General features: G+C 49.8%; 1 protein-coding gene across 1 annotated transcript; it reads right to left on the reverse strand.

Moving 5' to 3' along the window:
• Positions 1-227: 227 nt before the first annotated feature.
• On the reverse strand, positions 228-14,983 carry CCDC92B (coiled-coil domain containing 92B). Its single transcript, XM_039251600.1, has 4 exons — positions 14,933-14,983; positions 7,302-7,454; positions 3,147-3,194; positions 228-805 (listed from the first exon to the last, which is right to left on the reverse strand). The coding sequence occupies exons 2-4, from the start codon at positions 7,429-7,431 to the stop codon at positions 228-230; spliced, it is 756 nt and encodes a 251-aa protein (XP_039107531.1). The 5' UTR covers positions 7,432-7,454; positions 14,933-14,983.
• Between the last annotated feature and the right edge of the window lie 6,614 nt (positions 14,984-21,597).

Raw genomic sequence — 21,597 nt, forward strand, 5'->3', positions numbered from 1 at the left:
CACAAAAAAGGTGCGCTCTCTCAGCCCCGCGGAGGAGCTCCCTCGGGGGAAGACGGTACAAAAGGCGGGGGCGCTCGAGCGGGGTAGGGGAGCTGGGGCCGCCTCGGTCTGCTCCCCGGAGGAGCGCCGGCTCGCGCGGCCCCCGGGACTTGCCTGCGCGGCCCGAGCGGCGGCCTCAGCCCGAGGCCGGGCCGGCCTTCCCCGCTCCCCACCCCGCCGCCGCGCGCCTATTCCGGCTCCCCGGGCGCGGCGGGCGGGCCAGCTCGGTCCGGCGGCTCCTGAGGAGGCGGCTGGCGCGGGCTGCGGCCACTGGGCCGCGGGGGCCTGCGGGCGTGGAGGAAGAGCGCGGGGTCTGGCATGGGGTCGATGTCGTCCAGCGTGCGGGCCGCGCGGTCCCAGGCGGCCCAGTCCCGGCCCGGGCCCTTGGCGGCGGCCTCGGCGGCGGGCGGGCGGCGGGCCCGCTGTGCGCGCCGGCGGGGCCGGGGCTCGGCGGCGGCGGCGGCGGCGGCGGCGGCCGGGCGCGGAGTCTGCAGTCTCTGGCGCGCCGCGTGCAGCTGGCAGGAGAGGTAGGCGGCCGCCTCGGTGTGCTTCTGCAGCTCGGTGCCCAGCACCGTGGCGCGGTGGCTGCGGCGCCGCAGCTCCTCCAGGAAGCGGCGCTCCTCGGCGCGCAGGCTGCAGCGCAGCGCGGACACCAGCGCCTCCCGCTGCGCCACCTCGCGCCGCAGCTCAGCGTTGGCTGCCGCCCGCGCCGCCAGCTGCGACTCCAGTGCGCGGCACTTGCTCTCCAGCTCCCGGGACGCCGCCTCTGGAGAGGGGAGACGGAGAGGAGAGGTGACGGCCCCCGCCTGGCCGCGCCACATTACGGAGCCCCGCACCTCCCCGACCACCCGTCCCGTCGCGCCCTCCCTCACTGCCACTCGTGGGCTACACTGGCCTTCCTTTCACTTCCTCAGGGCGCTAGCCCCTATCCTACCGTCTGGCCTCTCCTCTAATACTTCAGGTCTCAGCTGAAATGCAAAACTCTCCCTGACCATTGTTCATACATGCACACCCACAAAATTTGTTGAGCCCTTATTATATACATTGTGTTAGGCACCGGGGATATGGTGGATAATAGAACATTCCTCATGAAGCTTGCAGAAAGCATAGTGGGAGAGGTACAGTACATAATCACAAATGAATGTGAGGCTGCATCAGTGACAGGGGCCATTGCCACGACTAACTGGAGACTGTGACCTAATCAGGCGTCTCAGTACAAGAACCACTTGGGCTAGGCGGAGTTGGAAGAATGAGGTGGAGTTAAGTAGGGAAGAGGGGAGAGGAGGGTGCTCTGCATCCACCCACGGTAGAGGGTAGGAGAGACATGCAAAAGTGAGGGACTGAAAGACCTGGGACTTGGGAATGTGGGCAGGAAAGGGCAATGGGTGTGGCCTGAACCTTGCTGTTTCCTTCATAGGGCATTTGTTCTGTTTTGTACTTTCTTGCTGTTACTTGTTTATTGTTTGCCTTTGCCCAACGCACTGGGTTTCAACACTGTATATATATTGGAACAATCCAGAGAGCTTTACAAAATAGTTTCCTGGGCCCTACCACACAACAGTGGAAGCAGGATCTCTGGGATGGGACCTGGGAACTGGTACTTCTTCGGTGTTCCCAGGTGATTCTAATGTACCCCCAGAGCTGGGGACCTTGCCTCCTGGATCGTAATTCTCTCCATTTCAGCAGGCAACACACCCGGGGATTAACACATGTGAGTGACTGTAGGGACATAGATGGCTGAAAGGTGACAAAAGGTCATCAAAAGGTGACTCAGAAAGGATATGGAAATCAGCAAGTGGTAGGAGAACAAAGAAAGGGAGCTGTGGACCCCACTGAGAAAGAAGATAACAACCAGGACACTGGGCAGTGCCTTGAGCTCAGATGATCCCAGACACCCTTTCATAGGAAGGACAGTAGGTGGGGTGAAGGTTGCTGTTGTCACAGAGCTGGTGTTTGGGATGTACGCCTCCTTCCTCCAAGCACCGAGGCGTGAAGAGGTTGCCCATGGCTGCCACTTAAAGAAGTGGGCAGAATTTGTTCAAGTCTATAAATGTTAGAACTGTATGAACAAATATGGAAAGGATTTGTAGGGCTTTCAATATTTTACCTGAAATTTCCAGCCTTCTCCATGCCTAAGTCCTGGTCTTGTATGTAGCTTTTTTTTTTAATTAAAAATTTTTCTTTTTAATTTTAGAGAGTGCCCGAAAGGGAGAGGGGTACGGGGACAGAGGAGTCCCTTCCCAGCTAACTTCCTCCCTGGTAAGAAAGACTACATAGTGATTCATTTTAAATTAAGCATTTACTGAGTCCTTCTCCTCTGGCACTTGGAGACAATGAAAAACATCCACGTTCCAGTTCTCAGAGATCATATAATTTTGGTGGTTAAGAGCTCAACAATGGAACCCCTCCCTTAAAAGAAAAGCTTTAATCATAGCAAAAAGCAACATAAAGTTTACCTTCTTAACCATTTTTAACTGTACAGTTCAGTAGCGTAAACTCACGTTGCTTTGAGTTTTGCAAAACCAAAACTTCGTACCCATTGAACACCATCTCCCCCTCCCCATTTTTATGGGTGAAGTAATAATCTGTAAACAGATATTTTAGTGGAATTGCTACAATGGCAAGAAGTCACGCTTTTGTCAAATGAAGGATTTGCTGATGTGTTTCTTTTTTCTCCTCATCTAAGCAAAGTTCCTTGGGCCATGGACTCCATATTGCCATTTGTTGCATCTCAACATTCAGCATCTTGGAGGGTCTGAACATTGACTGTGGAGATCAATTATGCAAGGATGGGAAGGATTAGGGAGGTGGGTCACAGAAAGGAATGAAGTTGATCAGGTGGACTTCCAAGATACCATCTCCTTCCTGCCTTCATTTTCCTATTTTGAACAGAGACATGGATACAAGGTATGGTGGTACAAGTTGTTCACTGTGCAGTGTTACCCAGATGAGTCGGCAAGTGGGGCTGACATCCTGCACTCTGCCCAAGAGTGGCTGTCTCTCAAGTCTGGACTGGGGACAGAGGAGGCTTGAGTCTGATCAAATGATGGGGAAAAGGTAACCTGTTGGCCCCCATGGCATTTCCCCACTAGTCATCCTTCTCTTACCTTGCTGGTGAAATTGGGCCTCTCTCATCTCCAGGTCATGAGTCAGTTCTGGGGGGAGAGAAAATAAAAGGCAGTGGTGTGTGTATGTGTGTGTGTGAGAGAGAGAGAGAGACAGAGAGACAGAGACAAAGACAGAGACAGAGAGATATCAGGGAATCACAGCTCAGTACAAGTGACAATATTACCATCCTTAGAAACGATCTAAACCACCTCCTATACCTATTTTACTGCAGTCCAGTGAGGGGAAGAGGTGAAGAGAGGTGCAAAGCACAGCTTGAAACTGATTGGCCTGATTCTAAGCCCAGAGATCTTTCCAGTGCAAGCAAGGTGGCCTGCGTTTGGAGGTTAGCCCATCCCTGTGGGACGGAGGAGCCTGGCTCGCTTTGAGGCTGGGGGAGGTACTAGCTCTTTCTCAGAGGTGATATACAAATATCAGAGCCATTCTGGAGGACCCCCGCTGTGCAGTGCACAGCCCCTTTAGTGTTGATGCATTGGGAAGTCTGGAGTGTCTGGGCTGCTTGGGGGCACTGGAGAGGGACTCAGGGCAATGGCTCTTTACCAACACGTGTTTCACTGGTTTCACAGCCAGTACGGCCTTGCCTGTGTTATTTTCTGAACATCATCCCTGCTCCTTTTCAACCCTGTGTTCCGCCATATTCCACAGGGCAAGAAGAGGGGCTTCAAGGAGGACAGCGCCACCTGGTGATGGAAGGCCTGCATGGCACTTGGCTTGCGCTGAGGAGGCGGGGTCAGCCAGCTAAGGGCACATTGTCGCGGAAGTTTCCTCCTGGGTTGTGGCAGCCCAGCCACCACCTGGGGGAGGGCGGGGCGGGGGGCGGGGAAGACTCCTGTCTACTCAGTCCCCATTACTCATTCCCCATTCCTCACAGCCCCAGAATGCCCCGCCCCTCAGCCAGCTGAGTTTGATCATTTTTTCAGCCCCACCCCAACTCCCCTGACTCCACCATGACTCCACCATGGCTCACGAGCTGGGAAAAGGTCAGGAGAGAGTCTGGCTGCAGCGGTGACAGAAAGCACCTGTCCTGGAGCACGTGTGTGTACCTGTAGGGGTGCAGTCGGGTACCTAAAGGAAGTGTGAACCAGGGAGTGGGATAAGGTAGCACATCTCCATCAATGCCCACAGCACCTACACAGTCTAGTCCTGTGGGCCCTCACCTGGCTCTTCCCTTGGGAGGCCAGCCGTTGCTAAGGTACTGGGCCTTTTGCTGTGACCTGAGTCTGAACCTGCTTCCTGGAGCCCCAGGGAGGACCCTGATGACTCCACCCTCCAGGGCTTCCTGGAGCCAACTAGGCCCCTCCTGCAAGGCCCTGGAGTAGCCCAAGGGACTTTGGCTTTGCCACTAACTTCCTGTGGGCCAGTTTCACCCTTAACCAGGGAAGTTGGGGGAGAGGAGATAGAATCCAAGTTGGGCTCCACTCTCTCACCCATCAAATCTCCCTGCCCATCTTCTTTTTAGAAGAGCATGCAGTGAGGTCAGATACCCGGTGTGACCTTGGGCCAGTCACAGCACCTCTCTGAGCCTCAGTTTTCTCATCTGTGAAATGGAGACAAAATCACACCTGCCTCTCAAGGGGCTGTTGCTAGAATAAACAGAGGGCCCAACCCAGGGCTGAGTGCTGAGTACATGGGTGCAGATCTTGTGTTCATCTAGGCTGCCCCGCCAACCAGAATATACCCACCCACCTCTTAAACCCCTTCATTTTGAGTGACATTCCTTTTTGGCAGGCTCTTTCTGAAGTCCTGCCCACTTGGTTCCTATGCTAGTTCATCCCCTCTCCCATTCCCTCTCCCATCCTCCCTCCCCAGTGGGGGAGGGGCAGAGAGAGAGAGACACAGAATCTGAAGCAGGCTCCAGGCTCTGAGCTGTCAACACAGAGGCCCATGCAGGGCCCGAACTCACAACCTGTGAGGTCATGACCTGAGCCAAAGTCGGACACTTAACCGACTGAGCCACCCAGGCGTCCCTTAATTTATTTTACTTTTAAAAGTAGGCTCCATGCTCAATATGGAGCTTGAACTCATGACCCTAAGATTAAGAGTCGCATGCCCTACTGACTGAGCCAACCAGGCATCCATCTAAGTCCCTGTTTAATTCTCTTGAAAAAAATTTTCTTTGTTCTGTTCCCTTCCCCTCATTCCTCCACCCCTTGGAAGAAGGGCCTTATTCAGTTATTTCAGCCCCAAGAGTGGCTGCTCCAGGCCAGCCCAGTGTTATTTTTATCTCCTTAATAACCAAGAGGCTGCAGTCCCATACCAGGCTGAGGAGGGTGGTGGGGGCTGTTCCTGCCTATTACACTTTCTTGGGATCCTGGCCTGTGTTCTGAGTGGAAGGACCCAGGTCTTCAGAATTCAGCCAAATCATAAAGAAATTAGGGCAAGAGCTATAGGGTCTTAGGGTCCACTCATCTTGATTTTACTTTAATGTTGTTATTGCAATGAGAGAGTGGCATCAGGCAGGGGTGAGTCTACATGGGTCATCCCTGACCCATGGGCTGGCCTCTACTGCCATCTAGCTTCGGGGGAGATTGCAGGGAGCCTGGCCTAGGAATGTAGCAGCTGGATCTATATGGAGCCAGAGGACGGCGTGGGGGCAGAGAGTCAGGACGACCAGCCTCTCGAGTCGCAGAGTGAGAAGCCAAGCAGGTCACTGAGTTTCCCTCCGGAGAATGGGGAGCCTCCCAGGAGCAGAGGCTAGAAGGGAGGTTGAAACCTGAGCATCCTAGGGAGAGATTTGCAGAAAGCTGCAAGAGGCATGCACAGCTGGGAATCTGCAGCTCTGGATTCTAATCTTGGCTCTGTCACTGACATATTGTGTGGCATGTGCTCTCTTTCTTGGAGTCTCAGTTTGCCTAGTTGTATAATAAAGAGGTTGGGCTGTTCCAGGTGACACATTCTATGAGTCGTTGACTCTAACACCCAGCCTCTGAGAGAGCTGAGCAGCTGAAGCCTGAAGTCCAAGAGCAGGGGTCAGGTCTGGGAGGTGGCTTCCTTCTTGGTGCCTCCTTCTGTCTTGTTCACAAATCCAGCTGGTTGTCAAGTCCTTCCCTTTACCCTGTCTCCCACTGGTCTTCCCCTTTTTGCCCCTTTCATCTCTCCCCCAGACCATCTCTTGGCCCATCACTGGTATCCCTGCCTCCTTTTCCCTCCAATTCATCTTTTACACAACTGCTGAGTTTTGTTAATAGGGCATGACGCTACTTAGAAACCTTCAGTGGCTCCCTACTACCTGGGAGGACAGGCCAGACTTCTTAGCCATCCTGATACTCTTCCATGATCGGGCTCCAGCTGTACTTCTCACCAGCCTTAAGCACAGCTTTACCCAGTCAAATAGAACTTTCCCTGCGCTTTTGGCTTTCTACCTTCTGGACTTTGCCATGCCGCTTCCTTCATTTGGATTGCTTTCTCCACCTTCATTCCCCCATAATGCCTCAGCAGGTCTACATCGGAGCCTCAGGGAGTGGAAATGCTCCCTCCTCCGGGGAGCCTGGGGTGCCTGGTCTCCTCCATCACCCACACCTTAGCCTGGACATGATCCTACCCATGACCTCTCATTGGCCCTCTTCATTTTCTCTCTTTTTTTTAATTTTTAATTTTATTTATTTATTTTGAGAGAGAGAGAGAGAGCACGTGTGTGAGAGCGAGCATGGGGGAGGGGCAGACAGAGGGAGAGAGGGAGAGAACCTCCCTGTGCTGCACTGCCAGCACAGAGCCTGACATGGGACTCGAACCTGCGAACCATGAGATCATGACCTGAGCCAAAATCAAGAGTCGGGTGCGCAACTGACTGAGCCACCCAGGCGCCCAGCCCTCTTCATTTTCTGTATGTCTTAATATTACCTCCCCAACTAGCCTGAGGGCTTGTAAGGTTTGGGAGATGCTTGATGAACACTTAGTGGAAAAGGACAGGAATCCCTAAGAGTGGGCCCCAGGTTTGCTTCTGCTAAACCAGAGCCCTTGGCTCTGATACTCGTGCCTCACCTCCCCAGACGTTTCCTCAGCGAGAGAAAGGGGTGCTGAACACTCACCTGGCAGCGTTGTCATGAAGTTTAGAGAGGCTCACGGTGGGCACTCCAGCAGAGCACCCCCCCCCCCCCCCCCCCCCCCCCCGCTGCCCGCCATCCCTCCGGCCTCACCTGAACAGCGTTTCTGCAGCCTCAGGATCTCCAGGTGCAAGTCTCGCAGCAGGGCCATCTGCTCCTTTTTCAGGAAGCTAATGTGGCGTTGCACACTCTGGATCTGATGCTCCAGGGACACGGTATCCATGGCAACCCAGCCCTGGGCCCCACCTGGGGGAAAGACGAGAAGGAAAACCCACATTTTGTGGGGCTATCTGCCCTGCCCACCCCCTCAGATCCCTCATAATGTCCTGCAGTCTGGAGTCCCATTGCCACCGGGTAGATGATTCTACCTCTGCGGCTGTTTCCCCCACGTTTACTCACTGAATCTTCATGCATGTGTTGTCAGGGGAGCATAATTATTCCCATTTAATAGATGAAGAGCCAGAGTTCTTCAGGAACCAGGAAAAGAAATGGCTTCACTCCCCTGCCTGCATGTAACTTTAGCCTTTCTACTTCTCAGAGAGGAACACAAATGGAGCAGCAAAGTCAGTAAAGAGAGACGGAGGCAGTTTCTAGGCTGCTTCTTAACCAGGTGTGTGACTGGGCAAGCCCTCTCCCTCTCTGGGCTCTTTGTTTTCTCATGGCTAAAATGAGGGAGTTGTGGAGTAGGAAAACCCATCCCGCCAGCATCCAAGCTCACCCACCAGCTGGTAGACCAGTATAATGGTTAGAGCACACCCTCTTCCGGTTCTAATCCATTTTTCTGGCTTAACCATAGTCCAGGACTCTGGGTTCTTCCAGATCACAGACAAGGAAGATCTGATGTATATTTTACTAAGACCAACTCTATGGGCTGAAGGCAGGTGGCAGAGTCCCTTTAAAAAAATTTTTTTTAATGTTTTTATTATGGAGAGACAGAGAGAGAGCATGAACATGGGAGGGGCAGAGAGGGGGGAAACTCAGAATCTGAAGGAGACTCCAGGCTCTGAGCTGTCAGCACAGAGCCCAACTTGGGGCTCGAACTCACAAACCGTAAGATTATGACTTGAGCCGAAGTCACTTAACTGACTGAGCCACCCAGGCACCCCCCCAGAGTCCCTTTTTAAAAGAGGAGTTGGGTGGGGCACCGGCTAGCTCAGCTGGAGGGCATATGACCCTTAATCTCAGGGTTGTGAGTTCGAGCCCCACACTGGGGTGTGGAGATTACTTAAAAATAAAATCTGGGGCGCCTGGGTGCCTCAGTTAGTTAGCATCAGACTCTTGATATCGGCTAAGGTCATGAGATCGAGCCCTGTTGGGCTCTGTGCCCTTGCCCCACTCACACATGTGCTCTCTCTCTCAAAATAAATATATGAACGTTTAAAATTTTTTGTTGATTATTTTATTCATTTTTTATAAAAATTTTAAAATGTTTATTCATTTTTTGAGAGAGACAGAGCACAAACAGGGAAGGGGCAGAGACAGAGAGAGAGAGAGAGAGAATCCAAAGCAGGCTCCAGGCTCTGAGCTGTCAGCACAGAGCCCGACGCTGGTCTCAAACTCATGACCTGTGAGATCATGACCTGAGCTGAAGTTGGACACTTAACTGACTGAGCCACCCTGGCATCCCTACCAAGTCTTTCCCCTAGTTGAGCCTTCAGATGAGAATGCAGCCAGTCTTAATTTCAGCCTTTGGAGGCTCAGAGCAGAGGACCCAGCTAAAATGTGCCAAACTCCAGATCCTTGGAAACTATGAGATAACAAATTGATGCTGTTTTAAGCCACTTAGTTTATGAAAAATTTTTATGCAGCAATAGAAAAGTAATACAGACTTGAAGGAAGGGTAGAAATTAGAAAAATAAAGAAAAAGAACATTCCAAACATTGAACAGCATTTGTGAAGCTACCCTGAGGTAGGATAATACTGATAGCTTCCATTTACTGAGTGCCAGCTATGTGCCAAGCCTTGTGCTAAGTGCTTCACATGGTCTTTTCAGGGAACAGAGACACTGTCAATGTCAATGAGGATTGAACTGTAAAGTATTAGGGGAGGGGCGCAGGAAGTGAGGCTTAGCTAGAGAAGGATTAGGCATAGTCTTGCAAAGTATGCCAAGAATTTTGGATTAATACTAAATGAAATGGGAAGTTATATTTTTAAAATTTTTTAAAGTTTATTTACTTATTGTGAGAGAGAGAGAGAGAGAGAGATAGCTGAGGAGAGACTGAGAGAGAATCCCAAGCAGACTCTGCACTGACAGTGTAGAGCCCAATGCAGGGCTCAATCCCATGAACCATGAGCTCATGACCTGAGCTGAGATCAGGAGTCAGATGCTTAACCAACTGAGTCAGCCAGGAGCCCCTGAATTAGGAAGTTAATAAAGGATTTTAAGCAGAGGAGGGACATGATATGACTTGCATTAAATTTTTTTTAGTGTTTTATTTATTTTTGAGAGAGAGAGTAGAAGTGGGGGGAGGACAGAGAGCAAGAGAGACACAGAATCTGAAGCAGGTTCCAGGCTCTGAGCTGTCAGCACAGAGCCTGACCTGGGGCTTGAACTGGGGAACCTCGAGATCACGACCTGAGCTGAAGTTGGACGCTTAACTGACTGAGCCACCCAGGTGCCCCCTGCCCTTAAAAAAATTTTTTTTTAATTTACATTTTTAAAAGATCGCCCTGGCTGCTGTGGGGAGGGCAGATTAGAGGGGGCAGAGTGGATATTGGAGGTCAGCTGGGAGGATGGAGCAGTGGTCAAGGTGAGAGACTGTAGAGGCCTGGACCAGATGATGGAGGTGAAGACAGAGAGAGGTTCCAGGTTTATCTTGGGGGTAGAATTGGCGGCACATGGGAATGGATTGTATTAAGTCATGATGATGGGGAGGGTGAATGTTTGGGATGTCTCCTAGTTTTCCAGTTTGGGCAACTCAAGTATGAAAGCACATTTGCTGGATTTTTCTACGATTCCTCATCTTGCACATTAGACCTCTTTCACAATGGACCTCTTCTCTAATCTATAATCACTCCCTAGGTGATCTTGTCCAATCCCATGGCTATAAATACTATCTATTTACATAGTATTATGCTGACCCCTAAACTAACTCTTTCCTGCATGCTAGACTTACTGCTTAAGACCACCATTTGGATGTCTAATGGGTCCCTCAAATTTACAAGTCCCAATACTGAACTCTTGCGATCTGTCTTACAAACATGCTCGTGCCCACTGTTCACCATCTTGATAAATGGCACTGGTTTTTATCTATTCACTCGGTTGCTCAGGACAAGAACTTAGGAGTTATCTTTGATTCTTCTCTTTCTTCATATTCCACGGCCAATCCATCTGCAAACCTAGTTGTCTCTACCTTTGAAAATCTGTATCGTGAGTCCAGTCAGTTCTCACTGTCTCCATTGCTGTCCCCCCAGTCCCAGTTCCCACCACCCCTCTGATGTACCATTGCGGTAGCCTGTGACTAGCTTCTGTCTTCCACTCCAGCTCCTTGTTTCCCAAGCAGCAGCTAGAGTTCCTTTAGCAAATCTGATCATGTCTCCCTGCTCCCCACTCAAAACCCCCCAACAGCTCCCCATCACACTTAACACCTGGTCCAGAATTCTTACCAGATCCTATACAATTGCCCCTGGCTCTGTTCACTCTCATCTACTACTGGTCTTCCATTTCTGGCTCCACCCCAGCCATTTTGGCTTCCGTACTGTTTCCTGAATATACCAAACACACTCTTGCTGCAGGGACTTTGTATGTGCTGTCCCATCTCCCAGGAATACCCTTCACCCAGATACCCTCATGACCCATTCCTCCCCTTCATTAAGGACTCCGCTCAAATGTTTCTTCCTCAGAGTCCTCTGATCACCTGATTTAACATAGAACTCTCAGTCACTCTCCACTCCCTTAACCTGCATTGTTTTTCTCTCATGAACTTATCGCCACATGAGTATATTACATTTTATTTCTTGTCCATTTCCTCTGCCAGAGTGTTGGCAACACAAGGTGAAGGTCTCTGTTTTGTTTCCTCCTGTTCCCTAGTACCTAGCACAGTATCTGGCAAAAACAGTATACTCAGTAAATAGTCGTAGAATGCACAAGTGAGTGAATTTGTCGAGCTGGGGCAGACTGATGGAGGAGCAGATTTACAGAGGAGGTAAGTTCAAGCCTGAGACATGTTAGATTTGACAGGCTTAAGAGACCTAAGTGGGCAGAAATAGGTGTCCAGTAGCCAGTCAAATATACTGGTGCATAACCCAGGAGGGACAGACAAGCTCCTCTGTGCTCTTGTATAACCATGTTGACATGTGTGTGTCCACGTGTCTGCACTTGCACCTGAGCCTGTGTGTGTGCCTTGAGGAGTGCACGTATGTGTACCTGCAGGTGGATGGGGGCGGGGTTTCTGCTTCTCTTGCGTCTATGTGTCTGCTCTGTGCGCACCTAGAGGATGAAGGCATGTGGGCCTCTGCTTATGATGAAGAGAGAAAATATCTGTTCCCAGCCACTGCAGTGTAAGTGTCTCTGAAGTGTAAAAGCCTTTTCCATACAGCCCTGGAGACTGGACCCTGGCCATTGTGAGAGGCTGAGCCAACCAGCTGTTTCTGAGCCTTCCCAGAAGGATTTGAGGATTTGTTTCCAACTAGGCAGGCTGCTCTTCTCAGGGCAGAAATTTGGGTCACAAATGATCTTGGCAGATAGTCTTTCTTACACATTATTGTTTAGTTTGTTTGGGGGAGGGCAGGAAATGGAGTGGGGAAGGGGAACCACAATGCAGATCTCTCATGTGTGGCTCTCACACACACTTCAGAAGGCCCAAGCCAGGAAAATGTCAGATTTTCTCATAGAAATGCTGCCTTGGGGGCACCTGGGTGCCTCAGTATGTTAAGCTTTGACACTTGGTTTCGGCTTGGGTCAGGATCTCACGCTTCATGGGTTTGAGCCCCGGGTCAGGCTCCGTGCAGGCAATGTGGAGCCTGCTTGAGATTTTCTCTCTGCCCCTCCCCCACTCGTGCTCGCTCTCAAAATAAATAATAAAACTTAAGAAAGAAGGAAGGAAGGAAGGAAGGAAGGAAGGAAGGAAGGAAGGAAGGAAGGAAGGAAGGAAGGAAGGAAGGAAGTCCTGGAAACCTCTGGCTTGAGAAGAAGCTTGTGCCTGAGGTCTTGGTCCAGGCCAGTGGCAGCAGCTGATGGATTAGACTTACCAGCTTTATCTTCTCCCCACATCCGGTCCAAGATGCCCTACCTTACAGGTTAAAGTGAGAAGGGTCCCTTGTCTTTGTCCACTGTCCTGGCCACCTCAGGGTCTGTACTGTTTCACTGCCCAACCTTCTGCTGTGCTCCTAGTTATTCTTCATTTTAATTTTCTAACTTGATGAAAAATGTTCAGTTAACAAGTTGTCTATTTAAAAATAAAAAGGAGGGCCTGTAACACAGGATTCAAGTTTATAGAGTTAATCCTGAGTACTTTTTGCCGTGCTTCTCATCTGTGTGGAAGTTACAAATAGCTTCCCCTGGGGGAAGTTGCTGGGAGAAGGCTTCTGTGCTCAGGTCTCCACCCACAGACAAAATGTCAGGCTCAGGAGCCCTCTGACCCAACACAATTCTGACTCTCTAAGGCCTGGGCTCCTGGTCTCTGAAAATGACCTCACCTCCTGCTTCTCTTTTCGAAGCTTCTGGGTACCCACTTTTCTTGCCAGCTATCTGATTCCAACTGACATGGCAAATAGGAAACTGTAGTTCTCTCCCCTTTCCCTTGCTACAGTTCTTTGGGTTGGAAGAACCACAGAAAGTGCAGAATCATAGCATTCAGGGCTCGGAGGGGCCTTTAGGCCTTTGGGAGTCATTGGTTTGCAAATTTTGCTCCATAGAGCCCAGAGTTCTGCAGAGGAGTCTCAGAAGTTATCAGAATGGTTGGAGGCACAAGGCAGGGATAGAGGCTTTGTTATTTTTGCCCCTTTTATATGACAGGCTTGTACATACAAATTCATTGGAGAAAAGGCTTCTGCTAATCAAAAGTTTGAACATCACTTTTAGAGTCCAGTCTTTCCTTGGGTGGCTAAGCACTCCCCCTCCCTTAACCTGGTCAATGTCCCCTGGCCTCTGCTGCCCCATCTCGCCCTCAGGCAGACAAAGTGGCAGGAGAGGCACCAGAACTGAAGACTCTTGCTTTCTGCTTGTGTGGGGTTTGCATTTTCTGCTACCCCTCAACCCCGACTACTTCTCTTCTCCCAGTTTCAATTTCGTTCTTTGTGTTTCTTTTCTCTTTGGGACTGAAAGTATTTATTGAGTCAACAAATATCCTTGCACTGTTCCAAATACTCAATATCCACATTTTGATAATAATAATCATCACTGCATAGGTACTAATACTTACATAACAATAATAAATGGCTGGCACTGTTCTTAGCATTTTACATACATTAACTCATATTAACTCATTTATGTTTATAACAACCCTACACTGAAGGTTCTATTAGTATATCCACTCCATAGATGAGGAAACAGAGGCTCAAACAGGTTAAGTACCTTGCCCAATATAGACAACTATAGTGTTTTGGCAACTAGGAGCACCCACTAGGTGCTCACCCTGCATTAAGGTCCTTCAAATCTAAACACAGTCCACATTTACAGTCTGATCTCTTCTTCTTTGGGGTTCTACCTTTTGCTGCTTTCATAGCAAACTCACCCCGTATCCGTGGATGGACACCCCCAACCCTGTCTCTGCCTCCCGAAATCTGCCCCATCCTTCAAGGCCCTGCTTAAAGACTACTTTTCTTACTAACCTTTCTTGACCCTCACCAAGCTGGAATGACTCCCTTCCATTGCTGTGTTTCCCAGGAATCATTCTACCATGTATCACACTTCTTCCCCGCTCTCCCCCCGCAACCTCTGTGTGAGTGCACAGGGGTGCCTGGCTTTTACTCTAACCCATAAGCTTCCTGAAGGCATGACCTTGTCTTTAGGAATCCTTTGCATGGAACAGGTGCACAGTGAATGTTGGTAAAACAGGGAGAATGAGTTCAGTGTTATTGGGAATCACCTAGGCAAGTAAGTGCATGTATGAGAAAGTAATCCCCCCTCCCCCCAGGTCCTTGGCTCTCCTAGGGACTTGAGCTGGGAACAAGAAGTCAGCCTTTGGCAAATGTCTGGGACTCTGCAAGGTGGGCTCACCTGGCCAGTGGGTGGAGCCACCTTTTCCAGGGGTCTTGGGATCCTCTCCACTCCAGAACCCCTCTTCCTCGGTTACCCCTAGGCTATGGGTTCTTCCTTCACTGAAGGGGAGAGATCTCAGGACTCCCAGCCTCAGCAAAGCTGAGTGTCCAGGGACACGGGAGTGGGATGCATGAGGAAACTGGAGCCCCTTGTGGTCATTCCTTGCGGTCTGGATGTTCTGCCCAGAGAAGGTAGAGAGGGATATGGAGACTAAGGACGGTGAAGAGGGGTACCAGGGAGGACAGGGAAAGGAAGGCATAAAGATGTGTGTGATGGGAGGTTGCAGGAGGTGGCGGTGGCTCGACCTCAGGCCGCTCTGGACTCTTCGCCAGGGCCGGTAAGGACCTGAGTCTGGGTGGCGGAGGACAACTTCTGCCAGCAGCCCGCGGGTCCTGTCCGCCTCCCGCGCGCTGCGGTGCCCAGCCCAGCGCCAGCCCTCCCAGGGGAGCTGGAGCTCAGGCCCCACTGCTCCCCGCCCGTGGCCACCCGGCTGTCCACCCCCCACGCCCACCGGCCTCCTCACCTTCGGGACCTGAGGGAGCGACGGGCCAGCGGGGCCCTGGGTCCGGGCCAGCCTGGGTGGGGGGAGGCGCTCTTCTTCCCCACGCTAGCTGCGCTCGGGGTTCCGCAGCACCCGCCCGGGCTGCGGCGCCATCAGCTGCTGCGAGGCTGCGGGGCTGTCGGGCCGGGGCTCCGGGGGGCTCCGGGGCGCCGAAGGGGGGTCCGGGGCGGGCTTCAGGCGTAAACACCCAGCAACGTGACCGGAACTGGCGAACAAGCCGTAAGGGGGAGCGGGGGGGGGGGCGGGAGAGATAAGGGGGGAGGGGAGGGACCTGGGACTGGCGGGGAGGGGCCGTGGGCGGGGCGGGGGGAGGGGAAGCTGGCGGCGCGCAGTCGGGGGAGGGGGAACCCCAGGAGCCCCGAGAGCCAGGCCTGAGGACCCCGGCGAGCAGCCGAACTCAGGGAGCTGGCTTTGGCTGCGAGCTGGAAGGGAAACCCAGGGAACCCGCGGGCCACTTGGCGAGCAAGGGCGAGGCGGGCGGATCAGCACCGCGGACAGCGCCCAGGCCGGTAGGCCGCGATCCGCTCCGCCCCTCTGCCCACCCACTGGCGTAGTAACCAGTGCTATGCCCACTGGCCCAGGGAACCGTTGAGGGGAGGAGGGGGGTGGGAAGGAACAACCTGACCAAAGGTCAAGAAACCTATTCCGTGCCTAGTTGGCAGCGAGGCTACCCCACACCTCTCACTAGCTGTGTGACCTTGGGTGAATCACATCACCTCTCTGGGCCTCAATTGGAAGACATCCTCTTTTCCTCTGTGAGAATCCCAAGAGCCAAGAGAAAGTCTTTCATAAACTCTGAGGTCCAGAACATTGGTACTGATACGTTTTCACTGCACATGGGAGACTTCTGGAGTTGGACTACCCGACTTCTAATTCCAGCTCTACCAATAACTTTCTCTTCCAGGGGCCTTGGTCTCCTTATCTGTAAAATGGGATATTGATGGTCTGTGCAACCCGTAAGTCGCTGAGTTGTTGTGAGGATGAAATAAATTAATATTTGTAAAGTAATTAAAGCAATGCTGCATTCTCACTAGGCATTCGTGTTCATGATGGCAAGGGACCAGGTGGAATTGTATGAGTGGCAGGTGGCTCAGTTCTAGGTAAGTCATTTCCATCTCTGCCTTAAGGGGCCAGAGGAAGGGTCTGAGGGGATTCAGGTTAAAAGGCTGATCTGACTTTTCCCACACCATTGCCAACCAAATATTCCATGCCCTGGCCTTTGGGGCCAAATATCCAGAGAAGTCCTCCACTTTTGTCTCCAGAACTGGAAGACTCTGGCATGTGGGCTTTGGAAGGGGTTTTGGCAACTCATTAGCCTCAAGGGCACCCTGCCTTCTCTCTATGGATCTCTTTCCTCCCTGCTGTCAACTTTTAAGCCTTCACTGGACTTGGGTGTCAATAAATAAAAGTTTTAGCTGCTCCTAGAATATTCTAATCCTCAAAAAGTTGAAGAAATAACTCTCTTGTAGGTCTCTTGGCAAGTAGAGTTCCTATTTTGTTCAAAAGTGCCTCAAATCCCACTCTGTAAGAACTCCAGATTCTAGCTGTGCTTTGGGTGGTCCCACTTCATCATGTCTTTCCTGAAGAAACTACTGAGAAAGGAGCAGAAAGGCCAGCACTATCCTGCTTCATAGTACCTCTCTGTTCCTCCAAGGGTAGTGTTCTTGGACTGGGTACTGTGTCTGGGTCTCCAGAAGGGCTATGGGTTCTGATAAACCATCAACTCATCAATGATTTTGATTAACCGTCAGTACTGAGGAAATAACCCCTCACCTTCATGATGTATTGGTAAGAAGGCTGAAAGATACGCTTAGTATCCCCCAAAAATCTGTGGTATGAAGGAGCTTGAAAACTTGGGCTCTCATGCTAGCTCTGTTACTTACTATTTGAGTAATTCTGGGCAAATCTCAACCTCTCTTAGCTCTAGTTTCTCCTCAGTGAAATGTGAAAAGTAACATTTGCTCCGCCAATAGGATCATTGTGAGGATGTCAGGAGGAGAGGGTGAAAGTATTCTGTGAAGGGCATGCAGATGGGATTGTTATGACCACATCCCAAATGTTTTTCTCCTTGATCTGTATAAGAGAGATCTTGGGGCTTTGGCTTTTCATCAGCTAAAGCAAACAGTCCCGCCCCAGATGTTTGTCTGAGGCGTGGCCCTGCCTCACTGGACGCTCCGGATTTGCCCCAAGAAGCACTTCTTATAGGGTCCTGCACTGGGATCTGCAAGACCTGGCCTCTAGGGCTGTCTTCAGGACACATGCAACATCTTTGGCTGGAAAACTATCCATACGTGAAACAACAAAAGATGTGTACAAACCACTCATAAAACAACTGAAAGTGATGGGCAGCAGAGCTGAGAGAGCACCATGTGAAGACGGAGCTGGGGCCTGGACGTGGGGCAAGGGGTCTTGGGGGGCCTCTTTGAGGTTAACAGTCATAAAGCCAGATATAGAGTAATGCTGAGCAAAGCTGACTGCGTGGCACTCTAGCTTAGGTTGTAAGGAGACCCAGACTTGTGAGATATGGAGTTAATGAAACCAGAGATGGTGATGTTGATAACAATTAACATTCATTATGCACTTTCTCTGTGCCAGGCAATCTACTAAATACTGCTTAAAAATTGTTTTTATTGTTTTCAAAATTAAGCTTGTTGTTTTTAAAAGTAAACTCTACTCCCACTGGGTCTCAAACTCATGACCCCAACATCAAGAGTTGCATGCTCTATGGACTGAGCCAGCCAGGTACGCCTCAAAATTAAAGTTGTAATGAAGTCTAAGGAAACTAAAGAGTAAAAAAAAATGTACATTGGGGTCACCTGCCTATTACAGTTGGTAGAGCGAGTGACTCTTGATTTTGGAGTCATGAGTTTGAGCCCCACATTAGGAGCAGAGCTTACTTAAAAAAAAAAAAAAAACAAACAAACAAATATTAAAAGCCTAAAAAGAAGTGTACATCTCACCTCAGAAGTAACGATCTCACCTCAATATTTTAGCTGAGCACTTTACCCACATAAACTCATTTATTTTCTTAAATTTTTAATGTTTATTTATTTTTGAGACAGTGAGAGATAGAGTGTGAGCAGGGGAGGGGCAGAGAGAGAGGGAGACGCAGAATCTGAAACAGGTCCAGGCTCTGAGCAGTCAGCACAGAACCCGATGTGGGGCTTGAACCCACAAACCGTGAGATCATGACCTGAGCTGATGTCAGAAGCTTAACCGACTGAGCCACCCAGGTGCCCCTAAACTCATTTAAACTGTAGAGAAATCTTATTAGAAGATTTCTCCCCATTTGTAGGTAGAGAAAACGAAACTCAAGAGAGGTTAAATTTAACACCAACCAGATGTAAGCAGTGGAGCTGGGTGGGACTCAGACTCTAGTCCAGTCAAGCCAGAGGTGACTTCATTAGGTCTCTCAGTGAGGGGATGGAGCCAGCTCTGGAAGAAAGCATCTGCAGTGGTCATGAGGTTTAGGGGAAGATGCAAATGAGCTCAAAGAGTGAAATGTGGGTAGCAGAGAAGGCCTAAAAGTTCCCTTCATCTCTTAGTGACACCTTGGGATTGTGACTTTCTGAGTTCTGTTTGGGTAACAGCTCCGTATATAGGTCAGTGTCCTGTCAGGGAACAGACGGCACATTTAAAATGGATCATTTGAGGGGCGCCTGGGTGGCTTAGTCGGTTAAGCGTCCGACTTTCGCTTAGGTCATCATCTCGCGGTTCGTGGGTTCAAGCCCCGCGTCAGGCTCTGCGCTGACTGCCAGCTCAGAGCCTGGAGCCTGTTTCAGAGTCTGTGACTCCCTCTCTCTCTGACCCTCCCCTGCTCACGCTGTCTCTCTCTCTCCTAGAAATAAATAAAACATTAAAAAAAAATTAAAAGGGATCATTTGAAAAGAGTTAAGGGACTATTTACGAAGCTGTGGACAGGGTTTAAGGGACAAGAGATAGCGCTATTACCATCCCTAGGACTAGAGGGACAAGAGAAGGCAGTTAGGAGAACTCAAAAAGGGGGATATGGGGGTGCCTGGGTGGCTCAGTCTTTTAAGCATCTGACTCTTGATTTCAGCTCAGGTCATGATCTCATGATCTGAGATCGAGCCCTGCTTTGGGTTCTGCGCTGACAGCCTGGGATTCTCTCTCCTTTTTCTTCTGCCCCTCCCCTGCTCACTCTCTCACTCTCCCTCAAGAAAAAAAAAAAAAAAAAAAAGAAGAACAGAAAGATATGGGGAGAGAGCTGCCTAGCAGGAGCTGTAGCTTTCCTTAAATGGAATCAACTGACCCACAGTGACCTGGAAGGGAGGAAGCTGAGGAATAAGTAGACTGACTTCACTCTCCTGCCTCCCAATACCCTGCTGGTGACTTTCCAGCCAATTCCAACAAGCAGCCAGAAGTTAAAGGAGGTCATTGACATTGCCTGTACAAGTTGACTCCCCGGTGCATAAGCAGGGTGGAGAAAGACGGGGAAAGTTTCTGGAGGGATGACATATCTGGCACAACCTTCCTTATCAGCTTGGGTCTTATTTGCTGTTCTTTGCCAGGCCATTGGCCACCGAGCGCCCTAGCATCGGTAGGGACCAACACTGCCTCTCCATGCAACAAGGTTACACAGGCAGCTCTTTTCTTCAAAGACTCTGGTCATACTGTCCTCGCCTCCTGAGTTAAGAGCTTGGAGCCCCAAAGGCCACCTAGCCTGGGTGCCTTAGGATTCTGTAGCTATAGGGATGGCGTGTAGGGAGTTCTGACATGGGAAAGCCAGCCAGAGATCATGTGGGGACACCTCTTTGCCCACCTTCTCAATGAAAGATCAAACTAGAGCAAGGCTCTGCTTTCCTCAGTGGTGAAATGTCTGATTTTGATAAGATGGTCCCTAACGTCTCAGCCCTGAATTTCAGTCTTTGATTATTCCTTTTTAAAAAAAAGAATGTTTATTTATTATTTTGAGAGAGAGACAGAGTGTGCGTGGGGGAGGCACAAAGAGAGAGGGAGACACAGAAACCAAAGCAGGTTCCAGGCTCTGAGCTGTCAGCCCAGAGCTCAACATGGGGCTTGAACTCACAGACAGTGAGCCAAAGTCAGATGCTTAACCAACTGAGCCACCCAGGCACCCCTAAACCTTTCATTATTCCTAAACCACTAGCACAGCAACAGGTACGAACTGTGTGTGTATGTGTGTGTACTGGGCCACAATTTGGCCTCAGACACGTCCCCTACATCTTCCTCCATCTAAGGCAGAGAGCTCAGGAGCTCACCCGACAGGTATCATTGAAGGGAACCCCAGGAGTTCTCCCCACTGTGTCTCAAATCCATTCATTTTTTTGAAGAGTTTTTGTTGATGTCGGTTTATTTTATTATGTCCAATTTAATTTATTTTAGACATCATCATAAATTTATTTACAAATGTACTTTTTTAAAAATATATATTTTATTTGTTTCTGAGACAGAGAGAGACACACAGCGTGAGCAGGGGAGGGTCAGAGAGAGAGGGAGACACAGAATCCGAAACAGGCTCCAGGCTCTGAGCTGGCTGTCAGCACAGAGCCCGACGTGGGGCTCGAACCCACGAACCAAGAGATCATGACCTGAGCCGAAGTCAGACGCCTAACTGACTGAGCCACCCAGGCGCCCCTCAAATCCATTCATTTTAGATCACTTTCCATGATCTTGGGCAACTAGCTCCCAAACTCTTTGGTGATCCAGTGTAGCTGTGGCTCCCTTTTTCCTTTATTTTCCACTAGCTTTATAGTAGCTTTGTCACACGTGATGTTCCTCACTTTGCCTTAAATGTACCACTTTCTACAGCCAGTTCTTTTCAATATGTTTTATTAGAGAAGTATTAGAATTACATTTTAGAAAGACTGGGAAATGAATACAAGTAACAAAAAAATGTGCCTATAATCCTATTGTCCTAATGCAACTATTACCATTTTTGTGAATTATCTTCTAGTGTTTTTATACCCATGATGATTCACCTACTTGTTTTCATGCCATGACTGTCTGATTTTTTTCAGCACATTGGATCATAACTTTTCTTTCACGTTTCTAAATCTTTATTGTTTTGCAACCTCTTAAAGATAATTGGCTATTTGTACTTGGTTTTTGCCTTTTATCTGTCAGAAATAAATTATTACTTTAAAATGAATTTTTAGAGGGGCACCTGGGTGGCTCAGTCAGTTAAGCTTCCAACTCTTGACTTGGGCTCGGGTTCATAGGATCGAGTCCTGCGTCAGGCTCTGCACCAACCATGCAGAGCCTACTTGGGATTCTCTCTCTTTCCTCTCTCTGCCCTTTCCCTGTGCATGCATGTGTGTGTGCTCTCTCTCAAAATAAATAAATATTAAAAATATAAAATAAAATTATTTTTAGGGGTGCCTGGCTGGCTCAGTGAGGGGAGCATCATTTCAGGATCATGAGTTCAATCCCTCTGGTGGGCACGGAGCCTGCTTTAAAAAAATTGTACAATCATTTAAAAAAAATTTTTAATGAAGAAAATAAGGAATCTAAATCTTACCTTCCAGATAATACAGAATTATATACATATTATCCAGGCAATTCTTAAAAATACTTTAAAAGGTTGGACATGTTGGGGTGCCTGGGTGGCTCAGTTGCTTGAGCGCCTGATTCTTGATATTGGC

The sequence above is a fragment of the Hyaena hyaena genome, unplaced genomic scaffold, assembly GCF_003009895.1.
Source record: "Hyaena hyaena isolate Hyena2069 unplaced genomic scaffold, ASM300989v1 scaffold_10, whole genome shotgun sequence".
NCBI classification, from domain to species: Eukaryota; Metazoa; Chordata; class Mammalia; order Carnivora; family Hyaenidae; genus Hyaena; species Hyaena hyaena.

What these genes read in the sequence shown, in the direction of transcription:
- CCDC92B (XM_039251600.1), bottom strand. Translation starts at nt 7,431, where the DNA reads ATGGATACCGTGTCCCTGGAGCATCAGATCCAGAGTGTGCAACGCCAC. An exon ending in GCTGCAGAAACGCTGTTCAG is followed by an intron (nt 3,195 to 7,301) that starts GTGAGGCCGGAG and finishes CTCTCCCCCCAG; the next exon opens with AACTGACTCATGACCTGGAG. An exon ending in GGCCCAATTTCACCAGCAAG is followed by an intron (nt 806 to 3,146) that starts GTAAGAGAAGGA and finishes TCCCCTCTCCAG; the next exon opens with AGGCGGCGTCCCGGGAGCTG.